The sequence below is a fragment of the Rhinichthys klamathensis genome, unplaced genomic scaffold (assembly GCF_029890125.1).
Source record: "Rhinichthys klamathensis goyatoka isolate OS25496 unplaced genomic scaffold, OSU_Roscu_1.1 h1tg000170l_1, whole genome shotgun sequence".
Taxonomy (NCBI): Eukaryota; Metazoa; Chordata; class Actinopteri; order Cypriniformes; family Leuciscidae; genus Rhinichthys; species Rhinichthys klamathensis.
Window position 1 is genome coordinate 2,017,971 of NW_026606701.1, and position 17,759 is coordinate 2,035,729.

At 36.9% G+C, this 17,759-nt stretch overlaps 1 protein-coding gene across 2 annotated transcripts in view; it reads right to left on the minus strand.

Annotated features, from left to right (window-relative positions):
• Nucleotides 1-16,965, minus strand: part of itsn2a (intersectin 2a) — a 52,461-nt gene extending 35,496 nt beyond the window's left edge. The window contains exons 1-2 of one of the 2 annotated variants that reach the window (XM_056259871.1): nt 16,788-16,965; nt 1,678-1,738 (exon numbers count right to left, since the gene is read on the minus strand). In XM_056259871.1, coding sequence (XP_056115846.1) covers nt 1,678-1,684 — 7 coding nt within the window. In that variant the 5' untranslated portion in view covers nt 1,685-1,738; nt 16,788-16,965. The remainder of the gene's footprint in view (nt 1-1,677; nt 1,739-16,787) is intronic. The other variant, XM_056259872.1, reaches the window with a different exon arrangement.
• Nucleotides 16,966-17,759: the final 794 nt, after the last annotated feature.

Below are 17,759 nucleotides of genomic sequence, written 5' to 3' on the forward strand. Positions count from 1 at the left end.
AGAAGCATAGAAAATGTCCTTGCATCCAAAAATACCAAACATTATAAACAAACGATATCTGTTTCTCTACAGTGCACTACACTTCCAAGTTAATTACACTGTGAAGAGGCGACTCTTTCCCAAAAGCGCTAATGGGATTAGCCACTACACACACAAATAAATGAATGAGTACAGAGACAAAATAAGCACCCCGGCACACACGGAACTTATTCCTAAAAATGCCCAAAATGTCCCTCACTGTGCTGACATTAGCATTTATTTGAGATGTGTTAGCTATTTAGCATCAAATATACACTAGCCATTACACAAATATGACTGATCTCAGAAACCAAACCAACTACTAGTGTTCAAACCTGCAGCCTCAGCTTCCCCACTGTTACCACCACCCTGATGCAGCATTTAACAAATAGACCTGAAAATCCCTCCTGGGATTTTCTAAAAGTGAGAAATTGTAGCTTAAATGGAAATGCTTAAATTTTGCGAAGGCTTACTTTAAAGTCACATTACAAAACACACCCAAGATATTAAACATAGCCTACTTTACTCACTTTGCTTGATCTCTTTCTCTAGCTTATCTTAAGATAAATATTTCAGTAAACCATCAGCGAGAGCTGACTTGAACCACAGCAAACTGGTTCTTCAGATTTCATTCACAAACAAGAAGGTACTACCAAGTTTTTGGACATTTACATTGACTGTACGCAATTTTGTTTGATGCTTTTATTCAAAGTGTCTTACAGTGCCTTCAAACTAATTTTATCCATTGTGCCACCAGAGTACATTTTAAAATTGTTGATTTAAATTGTACATTTTAAAAAGCTGTGATGGAGGCAGATTTAAATCACAGAATTAACTGAAATGCATTAGGTAATACAATGTTTTTTATTGTTTTTCTGAGGAAGTGTAGCAAATATTCAAAAACCTGTCAAAATCCTTCACGGAGTTTAGCAAATATTAGCATATCCCTATATAAATAGGGAAGCAGTCATTAGTAACTTTCAACTGGGTGTGTTCTATACAAACACTGTGCTGAATCTAAAAAATATTCTGTTATCAGAAGAACATTTTGATAACGACTTCATCACTAGGACTGTTAACTCTTTATATATATTTTTCTCATTTTTTCTCTGATATTTGGCGCAGTTCTGCTAAAGTTCTATGCTGTAGTGATTCAGCACACAAGCCAAATGCGTCTAAATTATTCTTTATAACCTCTTCATCCTTTTAAAGGGATTGTTCAGCTAAAATTGAAAATGCTGTCATCATTTACTCACCCTCATGTTATTCCAAACCCGTATAACATTCTTTTGCAGAACACAAAAGAAGATATTTAGTAGACTGTCTGAGTTGCTCGCTTCTAAATAATAAAACTGGATGTGGACCAGCAGTCAAGCTCCAATAAAAAGACAAAATGCATGAGAAACAGATCATGAAAGTGGTCCATATGACTATATTCCAAGAGGAGGCAATGTGATAGCTTTGTATGAGGAACAGGTTGAAATTTAAGTTATTTGGTCACCATTCACTTTAATTGTATGGAAATAAGCAGCTTGGACATTCTGCTAAACATCTCCTTTTGTGATCCACAGAAGAAAGTCAAATGAGTTTTAAAATACACAAGGGTTAATGGATTTAAAGAAATGGCATGCCCTTGACACAAAAGAGCTGTGTTCTTACCATTCATGACTGCAGGTGGGATGTGAGGGATCCTCTACTCGACCGGCTGGCTAATACTCATCTGGAGAAAGAGAGAGAGAGTGTGAGGAGGATTTTACATGCAGAAGAGCAACAGAGGACACACTATGATGGGAAGAGATAGAGGTGACCCAAGAGAGAGAGACAGTGAACAAGTGAAAATAATTAAATGGGAAGAAGGAAACAAGTAGAGAGTAATGAGAATGGAAAAGAGGGCTTTTAAAGATTGGACAAAGGGAGATGCATCTCTTCTCAGCTGCTTTTGAATATTTCTTCCATTGTTTCTATCCCTTTTCCTCTTTCGCTCAATCATGTTGTTTGCCATAACACACGTGCATACAACAATCCCCTGTGCACAATCACGCACTCACACACAAACAGGATATTGATTGTGCCAGAGAGTTTTCGCCTAATGCAAAGCGATTGTTCGTTTCTGTCTTCTCTCTAAAGCTCTTTCTGGGAAACTAGCCCTGCATCTCACAACTGAATCCTATTGGTGCTTCATGGGCAGATTGAACAAACACAAAACCCAAACACAAACTCCCAGAACAACTGAGGAACTCTGAGCCCATTTAAACAATTGCTGGAAAAATCTAGAAGTCCAGTAAGGGTGAGAGTTATGGTGCCCATGGCTACATTCACACAGCAGCAGATTGTCAGTCCTGTTCAGAGTGTTAAATATAGTACTATTTCTACACAATCTGGTTACAGAGCGACAACCGTGTTTTATAACCAAAATTAGTTGGTATGGGCTGTATAGATTAGAACAGCAATATGTGTGTTTTGTGGATTATTTTTTGTTAATCATTCACTAATGTTAGGGCTTTCAAAGTCTTCTGGATTGTAAAAAGAGGCAAAAATAGGTGTGTTGTTTATGAGAGAGTGAGACAAAAAATATTAATAAATCCTGAACTGGAACATTTTGAGAGATCTGAAAGGATAAAAACTGTAGGAGTGTGTGAAAATGCCAAACAATTTAGATTTAGTAATTAATCCTAACTGACACAAAACAATGTCTTGATATTAACAATAGTTACAATAAATACCATTAAAAAGTGTGGGGTCGGTAAGATTTTTGTAATGTTTTCTATTTTAATAGCCTATATTTTAAATGTATTCTTGTGATATCAAAGCTGAATTTTCAGAAGCCATTACTCCAGTCCAGTTTCACACGATACATTCTTTTCAGGATGCTTTGATAAACAGAAAGTTTAAAAAAAAAAAAGCGTTTATTTGAATTAAAAAATCTTTTGTAACATGACATGACATCAAAAAAAATCATACTGACCCCAAACAGCCATAACAGTCAATGCCAAACACTGCCTGCATGAATGTACTACATTAAATCTTTTTTATTTTGCCTAAGCTGAACTGTAAACCTGCTGAACGTGGATAGACATAGATTCTTCCTAGTTAAACTGTCGCCAGTGTGAGAAAGTTTCATGTGTACAAACACTAAAATAAGATGAGATGTATTTTAGTCAGGGACTTCACAGCCTAATATTTGTTTACAATAGAGCAGAGGGAAGCCAAACCCACTGTGAAATCGTATAGGCCACAAGATATCGCGATATTAAATCGTGACGATATTCTTCGTCAAGGTGAAATCAGCATGACTGAGTTGAGTTTGTGGCAAAACTTTTTAAAGGGCTTGCATTATATTGTTCTGTCTTTTACTGCATATGATAATTCCTACTCAGAAAGTAGAACTGACATTCATTACAAGATAATTATTATAGGTCTGTCACGATTCCTCGATTAAATTTGAGTGTTCGATTTTCTTTTTTAAATCCTCGAAGTGGCTCATTCTACATACGAGAATCCATGAACTGCATTATTAGATCGTTTACTAAGGCTGCACGATATAGGAATACAATTTTAAAACCTTAAAGTCCCCCTGTAGCCAATAATTGTATCCCTTAAACTCATCTTTGATCACCAAAATGACATATTTAAATGTTTTTTCCTGTGAAAATAAAATTATTCATGCCTTAAAATAGCTTGCATGTAACTCTCCACCCTTGCTTTATTTAGTATACGCAGATCCATGGATATGCAAATTAGCCCTGCCTCCACTCACTCACACCAGCTCAGAGATCCACTCGCTCAACTTTACTGAAGTAAACGCTGCACAATGGTATCTCTCTTTACAATGTCAGACACATAACTGTAATTAATATGATTAGCCTTTTGCTTGACTATGTTATTAAATAGCTAATAATGTGTTGCTAATGGCACACAAACCATGTTCCCATGCGCTTTGAACCACGAGAACATCAGTGGAGAAAGGCATATAGTTCATCATAATATACATCATAATTCACCTGCTATATTGCTAAATGTACCTGATTTTTCATATAAACTGAAAAATATACGGGTAGGCCTATAACCTGGCTTCTCTTGAGACTCCCCTGCATCACAGTTAATAATATGCTAAAGCCCGTCCGCACGTTGACGTGATTGGTTACAAGCACTGATTTGTAAAATGACATAATGCAGTTTGTGATGTAAAAAACACCGGCAATATCAAACTGCGTTTTAAGGAGAAATACTCAGAAATGGTATCCTGACTTATGAATTTATACATGGTTTGTCTTAAAGCACATTAAAACACCACATAGACATATAAACAACAATTAAAAAGCACCTGTATTTTTTTGTTCATTTTTTGACTTTCCGTCGAATAAAAGATTTTTAAATATAGTGTTGAAACTATATTTAAGATTTACTTAAATATAGTGTTACTTAAAAATATTGTCTTGACTCGTTCTAGTGAACCCAATATCATGTATTATCTCGTCTCGTGAGCTAAGTGTATCCTCACACCCCTAATAACAACTTCCTTTATGGTATTCCCAAATTAAAAAAACACTGTCACATCAGAAACACATTTTTTAACATCATTACTTTAGAGCCATTTTTACATACAAGTCCGAATTCTATGACTTATCTTGCAATATTAAATGGAAATTAAATGTTTTCAAATGGTTTGGCAGTGTTTCAACCGAGCTGCTGGTACGGGGGAGGCAGTAGGGGTGCAGTTTGGTTATTATCCTCAGAAGTGAGAGACAAAACATTACATCTTTCAGTAACTGCATCGTTATGCTAGAGTGCATTAGTATACAAATCAGCACCTCTCTGCACATTAGCTGTCAGCAAATATTTCAGCAGTATTAGGAGTGTTCGAATCTACTAATTAGACTTGCCTGCCAGTGACTCAGTAGTGCACGAACCTCCTCCTGCTCATTTGCTTTAATGCGTTTAGATCTGTCTGCTGCGTTTAAGACAGTAAAAATCTCATTATCGTTTGGTTGAGAACATGCTATGCACCACAAATACTCACTTCTGGTGTCCAACAGAGCTCTGTATTTATTAAAGTATTATTGCTAAAGCTCAGATTACTCATTGAGCCAAACAAATTTGAGGACCAGTGTTGTGCAGAATTTTAACTCCCTGCCAAATTGAGTTGAGGCTGCTACCTGGTTGCCTTCTCCTAACTCCACCCCCACCCCTAATCCTAAACCTACCTATACTTGGGGAGTCAGCAGGGTAAGTATCTGGCAGGGGTCAGAATTCGGCACAACAGAGGAACTAACTTTTACTATACATTCTAATAGAAATTAGTCAACTTAAAACATTCATACATCTACTAAATGAAAAGGTTAAATGAATAGAGGCCCAAATTGTGCAATCAATTCTCATTCATATACTTTGCAGTGTAAACTTAACATTTACTCTAATAACCCTGTTGGTTAGAAAGTTTGTCAAAGCCTAAAGTTTACTCTGCAACAAGTGCTTCGCTTTCACATCAGGAAGACTTTTGTATTTATTATTTAATAATGCTTTTCATGAATTTTTGTCCAGTTAGTACTAACAATGCCACAAACAGCTTAGCCAGTCCATACTTACAAAATAGCACTGCATTATTGCATTGTATATGTGTTGTGCTGCTTTTATGGCTCCCATGAGTCAGAGCTTTGACTATTGGATTATCTATGCTTTTATGCATAAATTAAATTTTAGATAGCTCATGATTTCACACTGTTACAATAGTATACCTATCTTTACCTCTTCAACAGCATGCTGCAATGCAATAACAGCAAGTTACTGTCAACTGACTGAATAAACAGAATAAACAAGGCAAAACAGAACAGCGCAAAACACATCTGATCTACCAATTCTGCTATTTTTTTTAATTCACACTCTCTTACTGCCTTAATAACAAGTGATCCAAGTTCAAGTCCCTGCTCGAGGTCATTGCCAAATCATGTTTCCCTCTCTCCTCTCCCATTACTTTGTCTAAACTTCATTGTCCTATCTAATTTATAATGCTAAAGGAGAGAGGCATCATCAGTTTTGCATTAACGAATACTGAGGCTTATGTGCTTAGAGCGATATATCTCGCTCATGTATATAAGATTCATGAACAGCACAGTATCATTCATTTCTGCAGACTACAGAGGTTAACAGTATCATTACAGTGTACAATGAGGGGATCAGATATTTACATTTAATCATTTAGCAGACGCTTTTATCCAAAGCTACTTACAAATAAGAGCAATAGAAGCAATCAAGCCAACAATAGGGTATATGCAAGTGCTGTGACTGGTCCCAAGTTAGTCAGTACACGTAGCAATTTTTAATATATTTTTTTATAGATATATAGAATAGTGTTAGTATTAATGGGTCAAGTGTTGGTGAAAAGATGCGTTTTCAGCCGTTTCTTGAAAATGGCTAAAGACTCAGTGCCTTAGGTTGAGTTAGGAATTAGATATTAGAAAAAACTGACATTGTAATATTTTGTTTTCTGCAATATATATTGCGTTATGAAAACAGTTCACCACATGAATAACTATCTGGAAAGAATTAAGTGAATCTGGATAGAAAATAATAAACAAACTACAAGCATAGAAAAATACAATAGAACAAAGATACAAATTAAATAAACAGTGCTTTAGCCTAAGTTTTTCAAGTAAGTCTAACAGTACTCAGGTACAGAAATTGAAAAATCAAACGTAAACTAACGCTGCATAGTCTTCACTGTATAAATTAAATATAATTAATCTTTGTTAAAACTAAAATTGATTTTCTATGTGTTTTGTTGTTTGATTAACATTAATGACTCATAATATAATGCAGACAGCAGCAGGTATATTAGGCTGCTGTCACTTTAAGAGCTAATGCACGGATCCAATAATAATCTGTTTTCTTTCTCAATTGTTTATGTTAAGCCATAAGCGATTGTGTTTATGAGGATGCTCGCCGAGACAGGCATTTTGACATAATTTTGCGCTTATGTGCCCATCCAAGCACAAATAGACGAGAAAGAGAGCGGAATTTGGTGTTTGCGTGCTGCCTTTGTGTGCATGCACAGAAAACGGCGCACGAGTTCTTAATTGAGTTCTCTTTCGCGTCTTTGTGCGCTCAAATGATTTAAAATTGCTTGAATGTTTAAACTGACAGGACCTAAAGTACGCGCAAATGATAAACTTTCACTCTATGATGGTTGAACTTTGCAATTAATCCGAGAATCACGTGCGTTTCGAACCATGGTGCCTGGTCCATACGGATCACGTATCAACTACTATCCACTTGACATCACACATCCTGCGATGTGACTATCGCGGATGTGCACATCGCGATATCGATGCTAAAACGATATATCCTGCAGTCCTATTGCTATGATTGCTAGAATTGTGTCACTCATTATGAAACATTCATAATTCATAATGCTTCATGGCATAATGCTTCATGGCATACCAAACTTAAAGTACTTTAGCAATAAAATTAGCAATAATAAATAATATAATATAAAATATTTAATTTTGTTGGCGTAGAGATTTCTTCAGACTGTGGAAATACTTAAAACCCTACTAAGTAAAAAAAAAAAGCTTCTTTGTATAGTGTTCAACTTACAGTAATATGCACTGACACTCTTGAGATTGCCATTTTAGGCAGAATAGAGGAGAGATGGAGATAATGAGAGTGAAGATGAGACCCAGGGTTCTCGTCCTCTACTAATCTACTGTGTGCAAATAAAGAGTCCATTACGGATCAATAAATGGAGGGTTAATAGACTGATGTGTAGATTAAAGAGCTGAAAGTTGAGGCAGACAGGATCTGTGGTTTGGGTTCTCACACATTCACACACACTGAAACTAAAAACCTCTATAGGCTGCTTTGATTGCTTTTACCATACACACACACACACACACACACACATCTATACAGACCACGTTTGCATCCCTCCGTACTCAAACAAACATTTTTCCTATTCAATTTAATCCCAATTATTTCATTCAGGCTCTAAATATAACATATGTTCTTCCAATGAACAATACAGGAGAATTCAAATGAATATAACTATTCCCATTTTTCATTCAAGTTAAATATCTTTATGAAACCAGAGAAAATTGTCAAAAACCGTTTTAATTTAATTTAAAATGCCAACCACTGGGTCAAATTTGCAGGAAAAAAATCCTGTACTGTATTAGAGAGAGTATAAGAGAGTATATTCCAATATGAACATGATGTTTGAATCTAAAGTGACCATTCAACTTTTCTGTCAAATATACAAAAACCATCCACAGACACAAAGCATGAAACAAAAGGTCAAAGAATCAAAACCCAAGTTATTCTCACACAATCATAGAATGCTTAGCTCATATATATGCACATAGCAAACCCTTGACATTTGCATGTCATTACTAGTTGAACAAGGGGCAAATTCTTATTCATTTCTAAATCAGCTTTAATCCACCACATAATTTGCATAAAGCCACACAGACAACTAAATGTTGTCTATTTAGTCACATTGTTCACCATATGTGTTTATGGGAACCAGGAAGGGAGTCTAAAATTTCTATAATTTAATTCAGAAATTCTGCCGCTTCACAGGGAGGATTTGTAAAACAATTTGTGCTCTAGAGAGGCTCGGGATGTGGATAAGAGGTTCAGAGGTGTAATGGACCCAGGATGAATTGCTTATTAAAAACTGCTCTCTAAATTCCATTCTCAATTTCACTTTTCTCATGTAGACTTACTATGAATATTAAATTGTGTGTCTCTCTCTCTGTCAAATGCAGCAGAGATGGTGCAAGAGAGAAGAGAGGACTTTGTACATCAGTGATCTTAGGACGGCTTGCAGATCCCTGTTTATAAGAGTAACTCTAATACACCGTTCTTCTCGCTTTTTCTGACCACGTACGCACTGCAGCTAAATACAATGTCACTCTTCTTCTGAATGCTTAATCCCATTCTGTAAGTGACAACCACACTCTATATCCACATTCACTCCTAAACAATAAGGTTCAATCAAATGTTACCACAAGTAATTACATGTTTCACGCCTTTCTTGGCAGCAGTTTTACTAAAAATTGGCCAGGGTCTGGTCACTACTTTGTTCAAAACTGGTCAAAAACAACAAAATATTGCAATCATTGCAATTTTGGGAGTGACTCTTGAATTCCATACACACAGAAGGATCATTTGAAGTGAATCGCCACATTGATCTATGCAATTTTCTCTGACTGGAGTAAAAGTCACTGTGTGTCTCACATTTTTGAGCAGTGAATTTAAGATGGACAGTTGCAACATTTACCCCCACACAAATATGTCTCCCCGGGACTGTGAGAAAACATTACATGGGATTCAGGCTGCACAGATACACAAACTGATCACTATAAAGACAGACACAGAGAGACACAGTAAAGTATTCAAAAAATTATAATATTCATATAGCTCAAAAAGTAGAGCATGTGCCATGGCACCACCAAGGTCATGGATTAGGAAGTAGGAACTGATGAAATGCGAATGATACCTTGGGATTTTAAAACTAAATGTACATAACTGAAATTGATTATTATTATAAAACTATGTATAATTAATAATTAATAATATATAGTTGTAATTTAAAACTGATATAAAAAGACACAAAAATCACTGATATAAAAATTGCTGTAAATATATATATATATAAACAAGTGTCATTTGTGTAATATATAAATATTTCGTATTTTATATGCACCAGTATATTTCCTTTTTTCCTTACATTATAGCTTGGCCAATTCAGAAAACAAAGCTAGTTGTTGAGCCTGTTTTTCACCCACAGTATTGATTGTTGGAAGTGTAATAATGTCTTAAAACGTGCTAAATAAGATACAGTATAAAATGAGTTCAAATGAACATTTCTTTGTTCTCTACAGGAGTATTGAGTCTTACTGATGGAGCTGTGCACGGGGTGCAAGAAAGCATTTAATTGTCATTTGTTATCTAATGCTTCCTCATTTGTGTCAATACAGACAATACAGCCATTATGCATGTAGTGTGAATGTGTGTTTGTGTATGTGTAAGCCAAGAGTTGGCGTTACATCTGCAAACAGAGTCTGAGCCTTCAAGTCATGGAACATGATATACAAGCTCTCCTTTAAACGCACAAACACAGTAACATGCCATCCCACCCAAAATCCTTCCATCAAAACCTCACATATAAGAACACTCATATAAAAAACAACAGGTGAGGCTAAATTCTACCAGTGTGAGTTCTTGTAAAAACCTTGCTCTCTCTTTCAATCTGCCTTCCTCTGTCTGCCCCATCCCTATCAATCTTTTACTTTGTCTCACACAGTCACATACAAATGCCCTTTGAACTATTAGAGATGGGCACCTGCAGCACTAGCGAATCAGCATTCAACATGTCACCCTCCTCACACAGCACATGTCTGTTCTGAGTGCGCTACCCAGCATGCTTTGTGCAGGGAAGGGGAATAAGGGCTCCTCTGTCCACACAGGAAACAAGCACATGAAACATGCCAGCAGAGACCACACTAGCCATTCAGAGAGTTGTACTGAATGATGCTGCAGAGGTGAACGTGAACACTAAAACACCACTACAAATTAAATATTATATCTGTATGATTAGCAGACTCATATTCATTCAAATAACCAGATGCTGGCAAAATAATCCACATCCAGCATATCCACAGATGAAAAGTGAGTCAGCTAAATGATCCTAATTGAATGCAATATTGAGAGTAAAAAACAAATGGTGTCGCCGATTACCACAGAAAATCATTTAGATTTAGATCATGCCTGCAGAAGCTAAAGGTAAGAAAAAGTTGTTGACTTAAGGGGTCTTTTCTGCTGGAAGCTCAGTGAATTGTACGGATAGGTATGTTTTTGGAGTTTTGCAAAAATGTAAGAGGCACATTTTTCTTGTACACATAAAAAATGCTAATCCTCATAGTTTTGTTCTTAAATTCTCCATTATCTGCAAAGAAAATAGCTGCCGAATAGTGTTACCAAGATGGATGCCACAATTAAAGGACTTAAAAGGACTTTGGCTAAACACGAGAGACGCAAGTACTCTACAAGTGCACTTCTGTACACAACTTTTTTATTAATCGTAATACAGTGAGAACTGCAGCACCAGATCTTATAACTCTCACCTTTTTTCACCAACACAAGCATATAGTTATAGTTCACAGCATTTTTGTCTGTATAAACAGTAGCACAGAGGGCAGGGGCCACGTTCTCTTGAAAGTGCACGTTCAAGGAGCCGCTTGTCTTCTCTACTGCACTTCGTTTCACTCGGGTCCACCATCCAAACTTGGGAACGTCTTTTATTAAGTTCAGAGAGGCACGTCTATCATTCTTATTCCATGCAGAATCTCTTTTCAGATCTCGACAGAGAAGTTTAGCTTAGAGAAACTTTTCTCTGCCTTTTAACATTTGAAGGTAAACAGGAACAGCAGAAGTTTTGTAGCTCCGTAACTCCATTGATATTCACAGTAAGATATTGTTGTGTACTGAATGACGCACAGGAAGAGAATTGAACTCTCACAGATTTGATTATATTAAACAGTGTTTTGAGGACACATAGTCACACTCACACCATTTCATTTTCAGCCTCCCTTTCTCTCCTCTTTACATCTCACTGGTAAACTCTCTCTCTCTCTCTCACACACACACACAACTATTGGTATTTAGGGCAGCCAACATCCTCTAGTAGGAAGCAATCCTCTCTGTGTGTGTGACATATAAGGCATATTTCTGGGGCACTCCACCCTGTTCCCACTGGGAAATATACGCACACACACCAGTACTCACACAGAACATGGTGCAAAATTTAGCGAGATATGAAACTCAAACAGAAAGCATGTCAAGTCAACCATACACTTTCTATTAGGCAACGAGAAAGATACTTTCTCGTTACTAATACTTTCTATTAGGCACTTTCTATTTATTTACTTCACTCTGTCCACAAATTACATCTCTCAGAGTTGATGTCTAATCATTATCAAGTCAAGCAATTCACAATGTTTAAATTCATTTTCATTAGTGCATTTTGGGATATCCGTATGTATATATACACTCACCTAAAGGATTATTAGGAACACTAATACTGTGTTTGACCCCCTTTAGCCGTCAGAACTGCCTTAATTATACGTGGCATTGATTCAACAAGGTGCTGAAAGGTTTCTTTAGAAATGTTGGCCCATATTGATAGGATAGCATCTTGCAGTTGATGGAGATTTGTGGGATGCACATACAGGGCACGAAGCTCCCGTTCCACCACATCCCAAAGATGCTCTATTGGGTTGAGATCTGGTGACTGTGGGGGGCATTTTAGTACAGTGAACTCATTGTCATGTTCAAGAAACCAATTTGAAATGATTCGAGCTTTGTGACATGGTGCATTATCCTGCTGGAAGTAGCCATCAGAGGATGGGTGCATGGTGGCCATAAAGGGATGGACATGGTTAGAAACAATGCTCCGGTAGGCCGTGGCATTTAAACGATGCCCAATTGGCACTAAGGGGCCTAAAGTGTGCCAAGAAAACATCCCCCACACCATTACACCACCACCACCAGCCTGCACAGTGGTAACATGGCATGATGGATCCATGTTCTCATTCTGTTTACGCCAAATTCTGACTCTACCATCTGAATGTCTCAACAGAAATCGAGACTCATCAGACCAGGCAACATTTTTCCAGTCTTCAACTGTCCAATTTGCAAATTGTAGCCTCTTTTTCCTATTTGTAGTGGAGATGAGTGGTACCCGGTGGGGTCTTCTGCTGTTGTAGCCCATCCGCCTCAAGGTTGTGCGTGTTGTGGCTTCACAAATGCTTTGCTGCATACCTCGGTTGTAACGAGTGGTTATTTCAGTCAAAGTTGCTCTTCTATCAGCTTGAATCAGTCGGCCCATTCTCCTCTGACCTCTAGCATCAACAAGGCATTTTCGCCCACAGGACTGCCGTTTTTCCCTTTTCACACCATTCTTTGTAAACCCTAGAAATGGTTGTGCATGAAAATCCCAGTAACTGAGCAGATTGTGAAATACTCAGACCGGCCCCTCTGGCACCAACAACCATGCCACGCTCAAAATTGCTTAAATCCCCTTTCTTTCCCATTCTGACATTCAGTTTGGAGATCAGGAGATTGTCTTGACCAGGACCACACCCCTCAATGCATTGAAGCAATTCTGAAGTTGCAACTTTTAATGCAACTTTTAATGCCTTCTGCAGTCTCAAAATTATTCAACCCCTTCACAGCAAGCATCTTTTGTACTTAGTAGAACACCCTTTTGTTGTTATGACCTCCTGCAAATGAGATGTATAACCAGACACCAGCTTCTGGCAGTGTTTCTGAGGAATCTTAGCCCATTCGTTAATGAGCAATGGCCTGCAGTTCAGTGATATTCTTGGGTTTGCGTGCTGCAACCACCTTCAAATCCCACCAGAGATTTTCTATGGGGTTCAAGTCAGGTGACTGTGATGGCCACAGTAGAATCTTCCAGAACTTCTTCTGCAACCAAGCCTTGGTGTAATTTGAGGTATGATTGGGATCATTGTCCTGTTGGAAGGTCCTCATGGAAGGTCCTTCAGCTTCCTCATGACGTTTTCTGCTAGGATTTCCTGATATTTCTATCTAGATACTTCAAAGACCACCAAGTCTTTCTGCAGGTCTTTTGCAACAGAAATCTGGTTGCAGCCGTTGATAGCTTTCTTTTTCTGCCCTGTCCAGGTAATGTAACCACTGTTCCTTTAACTTTGAACTTGCGATCTATGCTTCCAACAGTGTCTCTAGGAACATTTAGTACCTTCGCTATCTTATTGTATCCTGTTCCTTGTTTGTGAAGGGCAGTGATATCTTCTCTTAACTTTTTGGACCATTCTTTTGACTTAGCCATATTTCTAACATGCAGTCAAACGTGAAACTCAACAAACCTAGCCAGTTCAGATATTTCATGTGTTCAAGCTCAAGCACATCTGGTGCAACTAATGAAGCCCTTGATTAGTTGTATCAGGTGTGCTTGAGACAACTCCTGTTTTGCAGATTTGTGCTGTTGTGAGGGATTCTATTCAGACTGCAGAAGTCATTAAAAGTTGCAATTTCAGTTGAATTTGGCGAAACCACTTGAAATATCACTTGAAAGAGCTATTCCAATTTCTTTTGTTTGATTTGTTCATTGCAAACAGTTAAAAGTCTGTAAATTTTGCCAATAAACCTGATTTGCAATGAGTGTTTAATCATTTCGATTACAACTTATACGAACACACTATATACACCATTCAAACATTTGGGGTCAGTAAGTTATTTTATACTCATGAAGGCTTCACTTATTTGATCAAAAATACTGTAAACCCATTACAAATTTAACTGCTTTCTAATTGAATATATTTTATAATGTAATTTATACCTGTGAATGCAAAATTTTCAGCATCATTACTCCAGTCTTCAGTGTCATATAATGCTTCAGAAATTATTCTAATATTCTGAGCTGCTGCTAAAGAGGCATTTCTTATTATTATTATCTATGTTGAAAACAGTTGTTTGTGGAAACAATGATATATATATATATTTTTTTTTATCAGGCTTTTTTGATGAATACAAAGTTCAGAAGAACAGAATCCTTGCTGAATAGAAGTAAAACAAAAATCTTGCTGACCCCAAATGGTAGTGTATAGCAACACACCATCTTGTATACATGAATATTACCTCCAGGAAATTATGTCATCTGCACAGATTCTTTAGATAAAGACCTTGCCTCTATATGCGTGTAATAATAGAACAATTATGACTTGCAAAGGATTTAAATCTATCAAAGACATTCGCAATTCACAACTGGTGATCATTAAGGTTGCCGTTTTGACATATTTCAGAGAGGTGAGTTTATCACTGTGCCGATAAGAAAAAAGAGATGATGGTCAGCATATTTCTCCTGACCAGACTCATCCATTCATCACACAGGTTATTTACTACTGCAACTGGCCCATGCCCCACATACTGAGAAGATGCAAGAACCGAAACAGATTGTAGCCTCTGCGCTTTGATTAACAGCGTTAGCCTTGGAGGAAGAGAGTTATGAGAATATATGGCAGTTGGCACACACTACATAACCTACTTCTACAAGTCTGTGAATCTAAAAAACTTCAAAGGAAATAGCCTGGGCCACGCTTCACATTACAGTGTTCATGTTACAGTGTAATTTTATGAGTAAGTTCTGAGTAATATGAACAACATGATGAAACCAGTGTTGGTTGGTACATGCTTGTTTTGTGGGTCATAGGGTGTAACAAAGTTGTGTTTGCCCTCTTTATCCAAAATTAGATAGTTAACATGAACTAACAAAGACAAATATTTCTAGCATCTATTAATCTTAATGTTAATTTCAACATTTATTAATACCTTAAAATCAAAAGTATATCTGTTAATATTTAATGGACCTGAGATAACTAACGAAGATATATTTCTCATTGTTAGTTAATGCATTAACTAATGTTAACTATAACGGGACCTTATATTAAAATGTTACCCTAAAAACGTTGGTATTATCAGGACATTAAAAGGTCAAAACCTGTCGTGTTTTTTTTTTCTGTCAAAACAAAAGTTAACCAGCTAAAAAATATTTTAGTGAAATACATTTTAAAATACATCAATTAAATCATGGAGTTATAATTCGAATAGTTTGAATAGAAGATTCTGAAGCCTGTAATTTATTACAACGCCTGGCTTGACATCATTTACGTAAAGAGTGGGGGTGTTTGGCACTTTAATTTCAGGGTTGGCTGGGGTATGTATAAGAATAATTAACATTGAACTCCACATACATGCAGAAACACACATAAAACATATATAATAAATAATAAAGGGGGAAACAACCTATCCATTATTCATATTAAGGGGCAAACCATGTTGATTTTTCACTAATTCTTAATTTTAGAACCAAGCTAGTCCTGAATATCTGGATGAGACAAAAATCGTTAAAAAGAATGCATAAATAAATAAAATGTTAAATTATTTTTTAAAATGTTAAAGCAATTGGCTAAAATGGAAATGGCTAACTTTATCAAACAATTAATTTAGTCAAATTGATAAATCATCAAAAAAATTATGTTTGTTACACATCACTATTGCAATATAATACTATACAATATTATATTTTATACATTTTTAATACCATTCCAAACTAACCTCATAGCATAAGTAAGCAATAAAAATGTAATCCTGAATGAAAATGACTTGGTATGCCATCCCTGTAACAAGAACTGAACTGCAACAAGAACAAGAACTGTATAAAAAAAAACGTCAATTGAGGACACGAATGAGCCAGTGTTATCAAAACAAGTGCATTTCCTATATGCAATGAGGCTGGATGAGGGTCACTGTAGATGTACACAGGTATCCTGGAGGCAGGTGCACTAGTGGGACAGGTGTGTTGCATCTCTGACAACACTTTCAGCGGCCCGCTGGGAAACACTTACAATGATCCAGTTCTTATGTTTCGGATTATTATGCAGCTTAAAACGGATCGGGTTGCTGTACAAGTTCACAACCTGCACAACAAGTTTGTCCGTTATGTGATTGAAATCAATGCAGCGATTCCGCTCTTTCTCCAACACGTTACGGGCTTTTGTTCTGAAACTGCGCTTTTTCCTCAAACATAAAATGATTAAGCTTTAAAATTTTGCTCATTAATCATAAAATATATTGAAAAGCTATTTCTAAACATTAACGATAGACGACGACCTTATTGCAAGCATCACAATAGAGTAACCTACATGGAACCTCAAAATATAAATGCTTACCGTGCATATCGCGAAAGAGAAAGACAGTGTTATTTTGATTTCATAAAAACAGCGCCAGGGTAACCGGAAATCTCCTTGGATAACGGGCGATGTGTGGTTTTGGTATCCAGGTGAAGGATCGGCTGTACCTGCTCACTGCAGATCGCTGACTGACTGCGGCGTCGGTTCACTATCCACAAGTGATAGGGCTGACGTCACTCACAACAGCAGGATGGGCGGAGCTTCGCGCGCTCGCTCTACATCTTGCACAGATGTGCGCGAGGATTAGCGCGCGCGGCTCCGGATGAGCTCGGACAAAATACCATGTCTCTAAAATAATGGGACAAGTTCACGATGTGGATTACGCATATTCTAGCAGAGAGCTTGAATTGAAATACCACTCCTGGACATTAGAAGTCACTAATATGAAAATCTCTCCACCTTTGTTGGATGAGGACAGTTGCGAGACGTTCATTGAGGTGGTGTTTCAAAGACTGACTTTTACATTAAAACGCCTAGCTGAAAAACATACTAACCCAGCCAGCCTATATTAGTCTGCTCGTCTCCCGGACTTGGTTTTAGTTAGGCTGTGTAATAAGAAAAATGTTCAAAACCATATAGAATAAACGAGTATAATTCCTCTTACATAGACTCTAATATAAATAACTGGGTCATATTAACAGGCAGCTGTACTTATATAATCTAATTTAAGTCTCAGTCTCTCAATAAACATTAGGTGAATCCCATGTAGGAACGAATTACCAGTTTGCGGTTTTTAAAACGGCCCCTATCTTTTCTTTTGTTATACATAAAAGCTTGGGGAAGGAGAGAATTTTAAATGTTTTTGAAAGAAGTCTCTTATGCTTTAAGGCTGCCTTTATCTATTTAAAAAAAAAATAATAATAAATATGAATATGAATCTGAATCCTGTGATGGCAAACCTGAATTTTCAGCCGCCGCACGCTCCTTGAGAATTCATTATTTGGTGCTCAA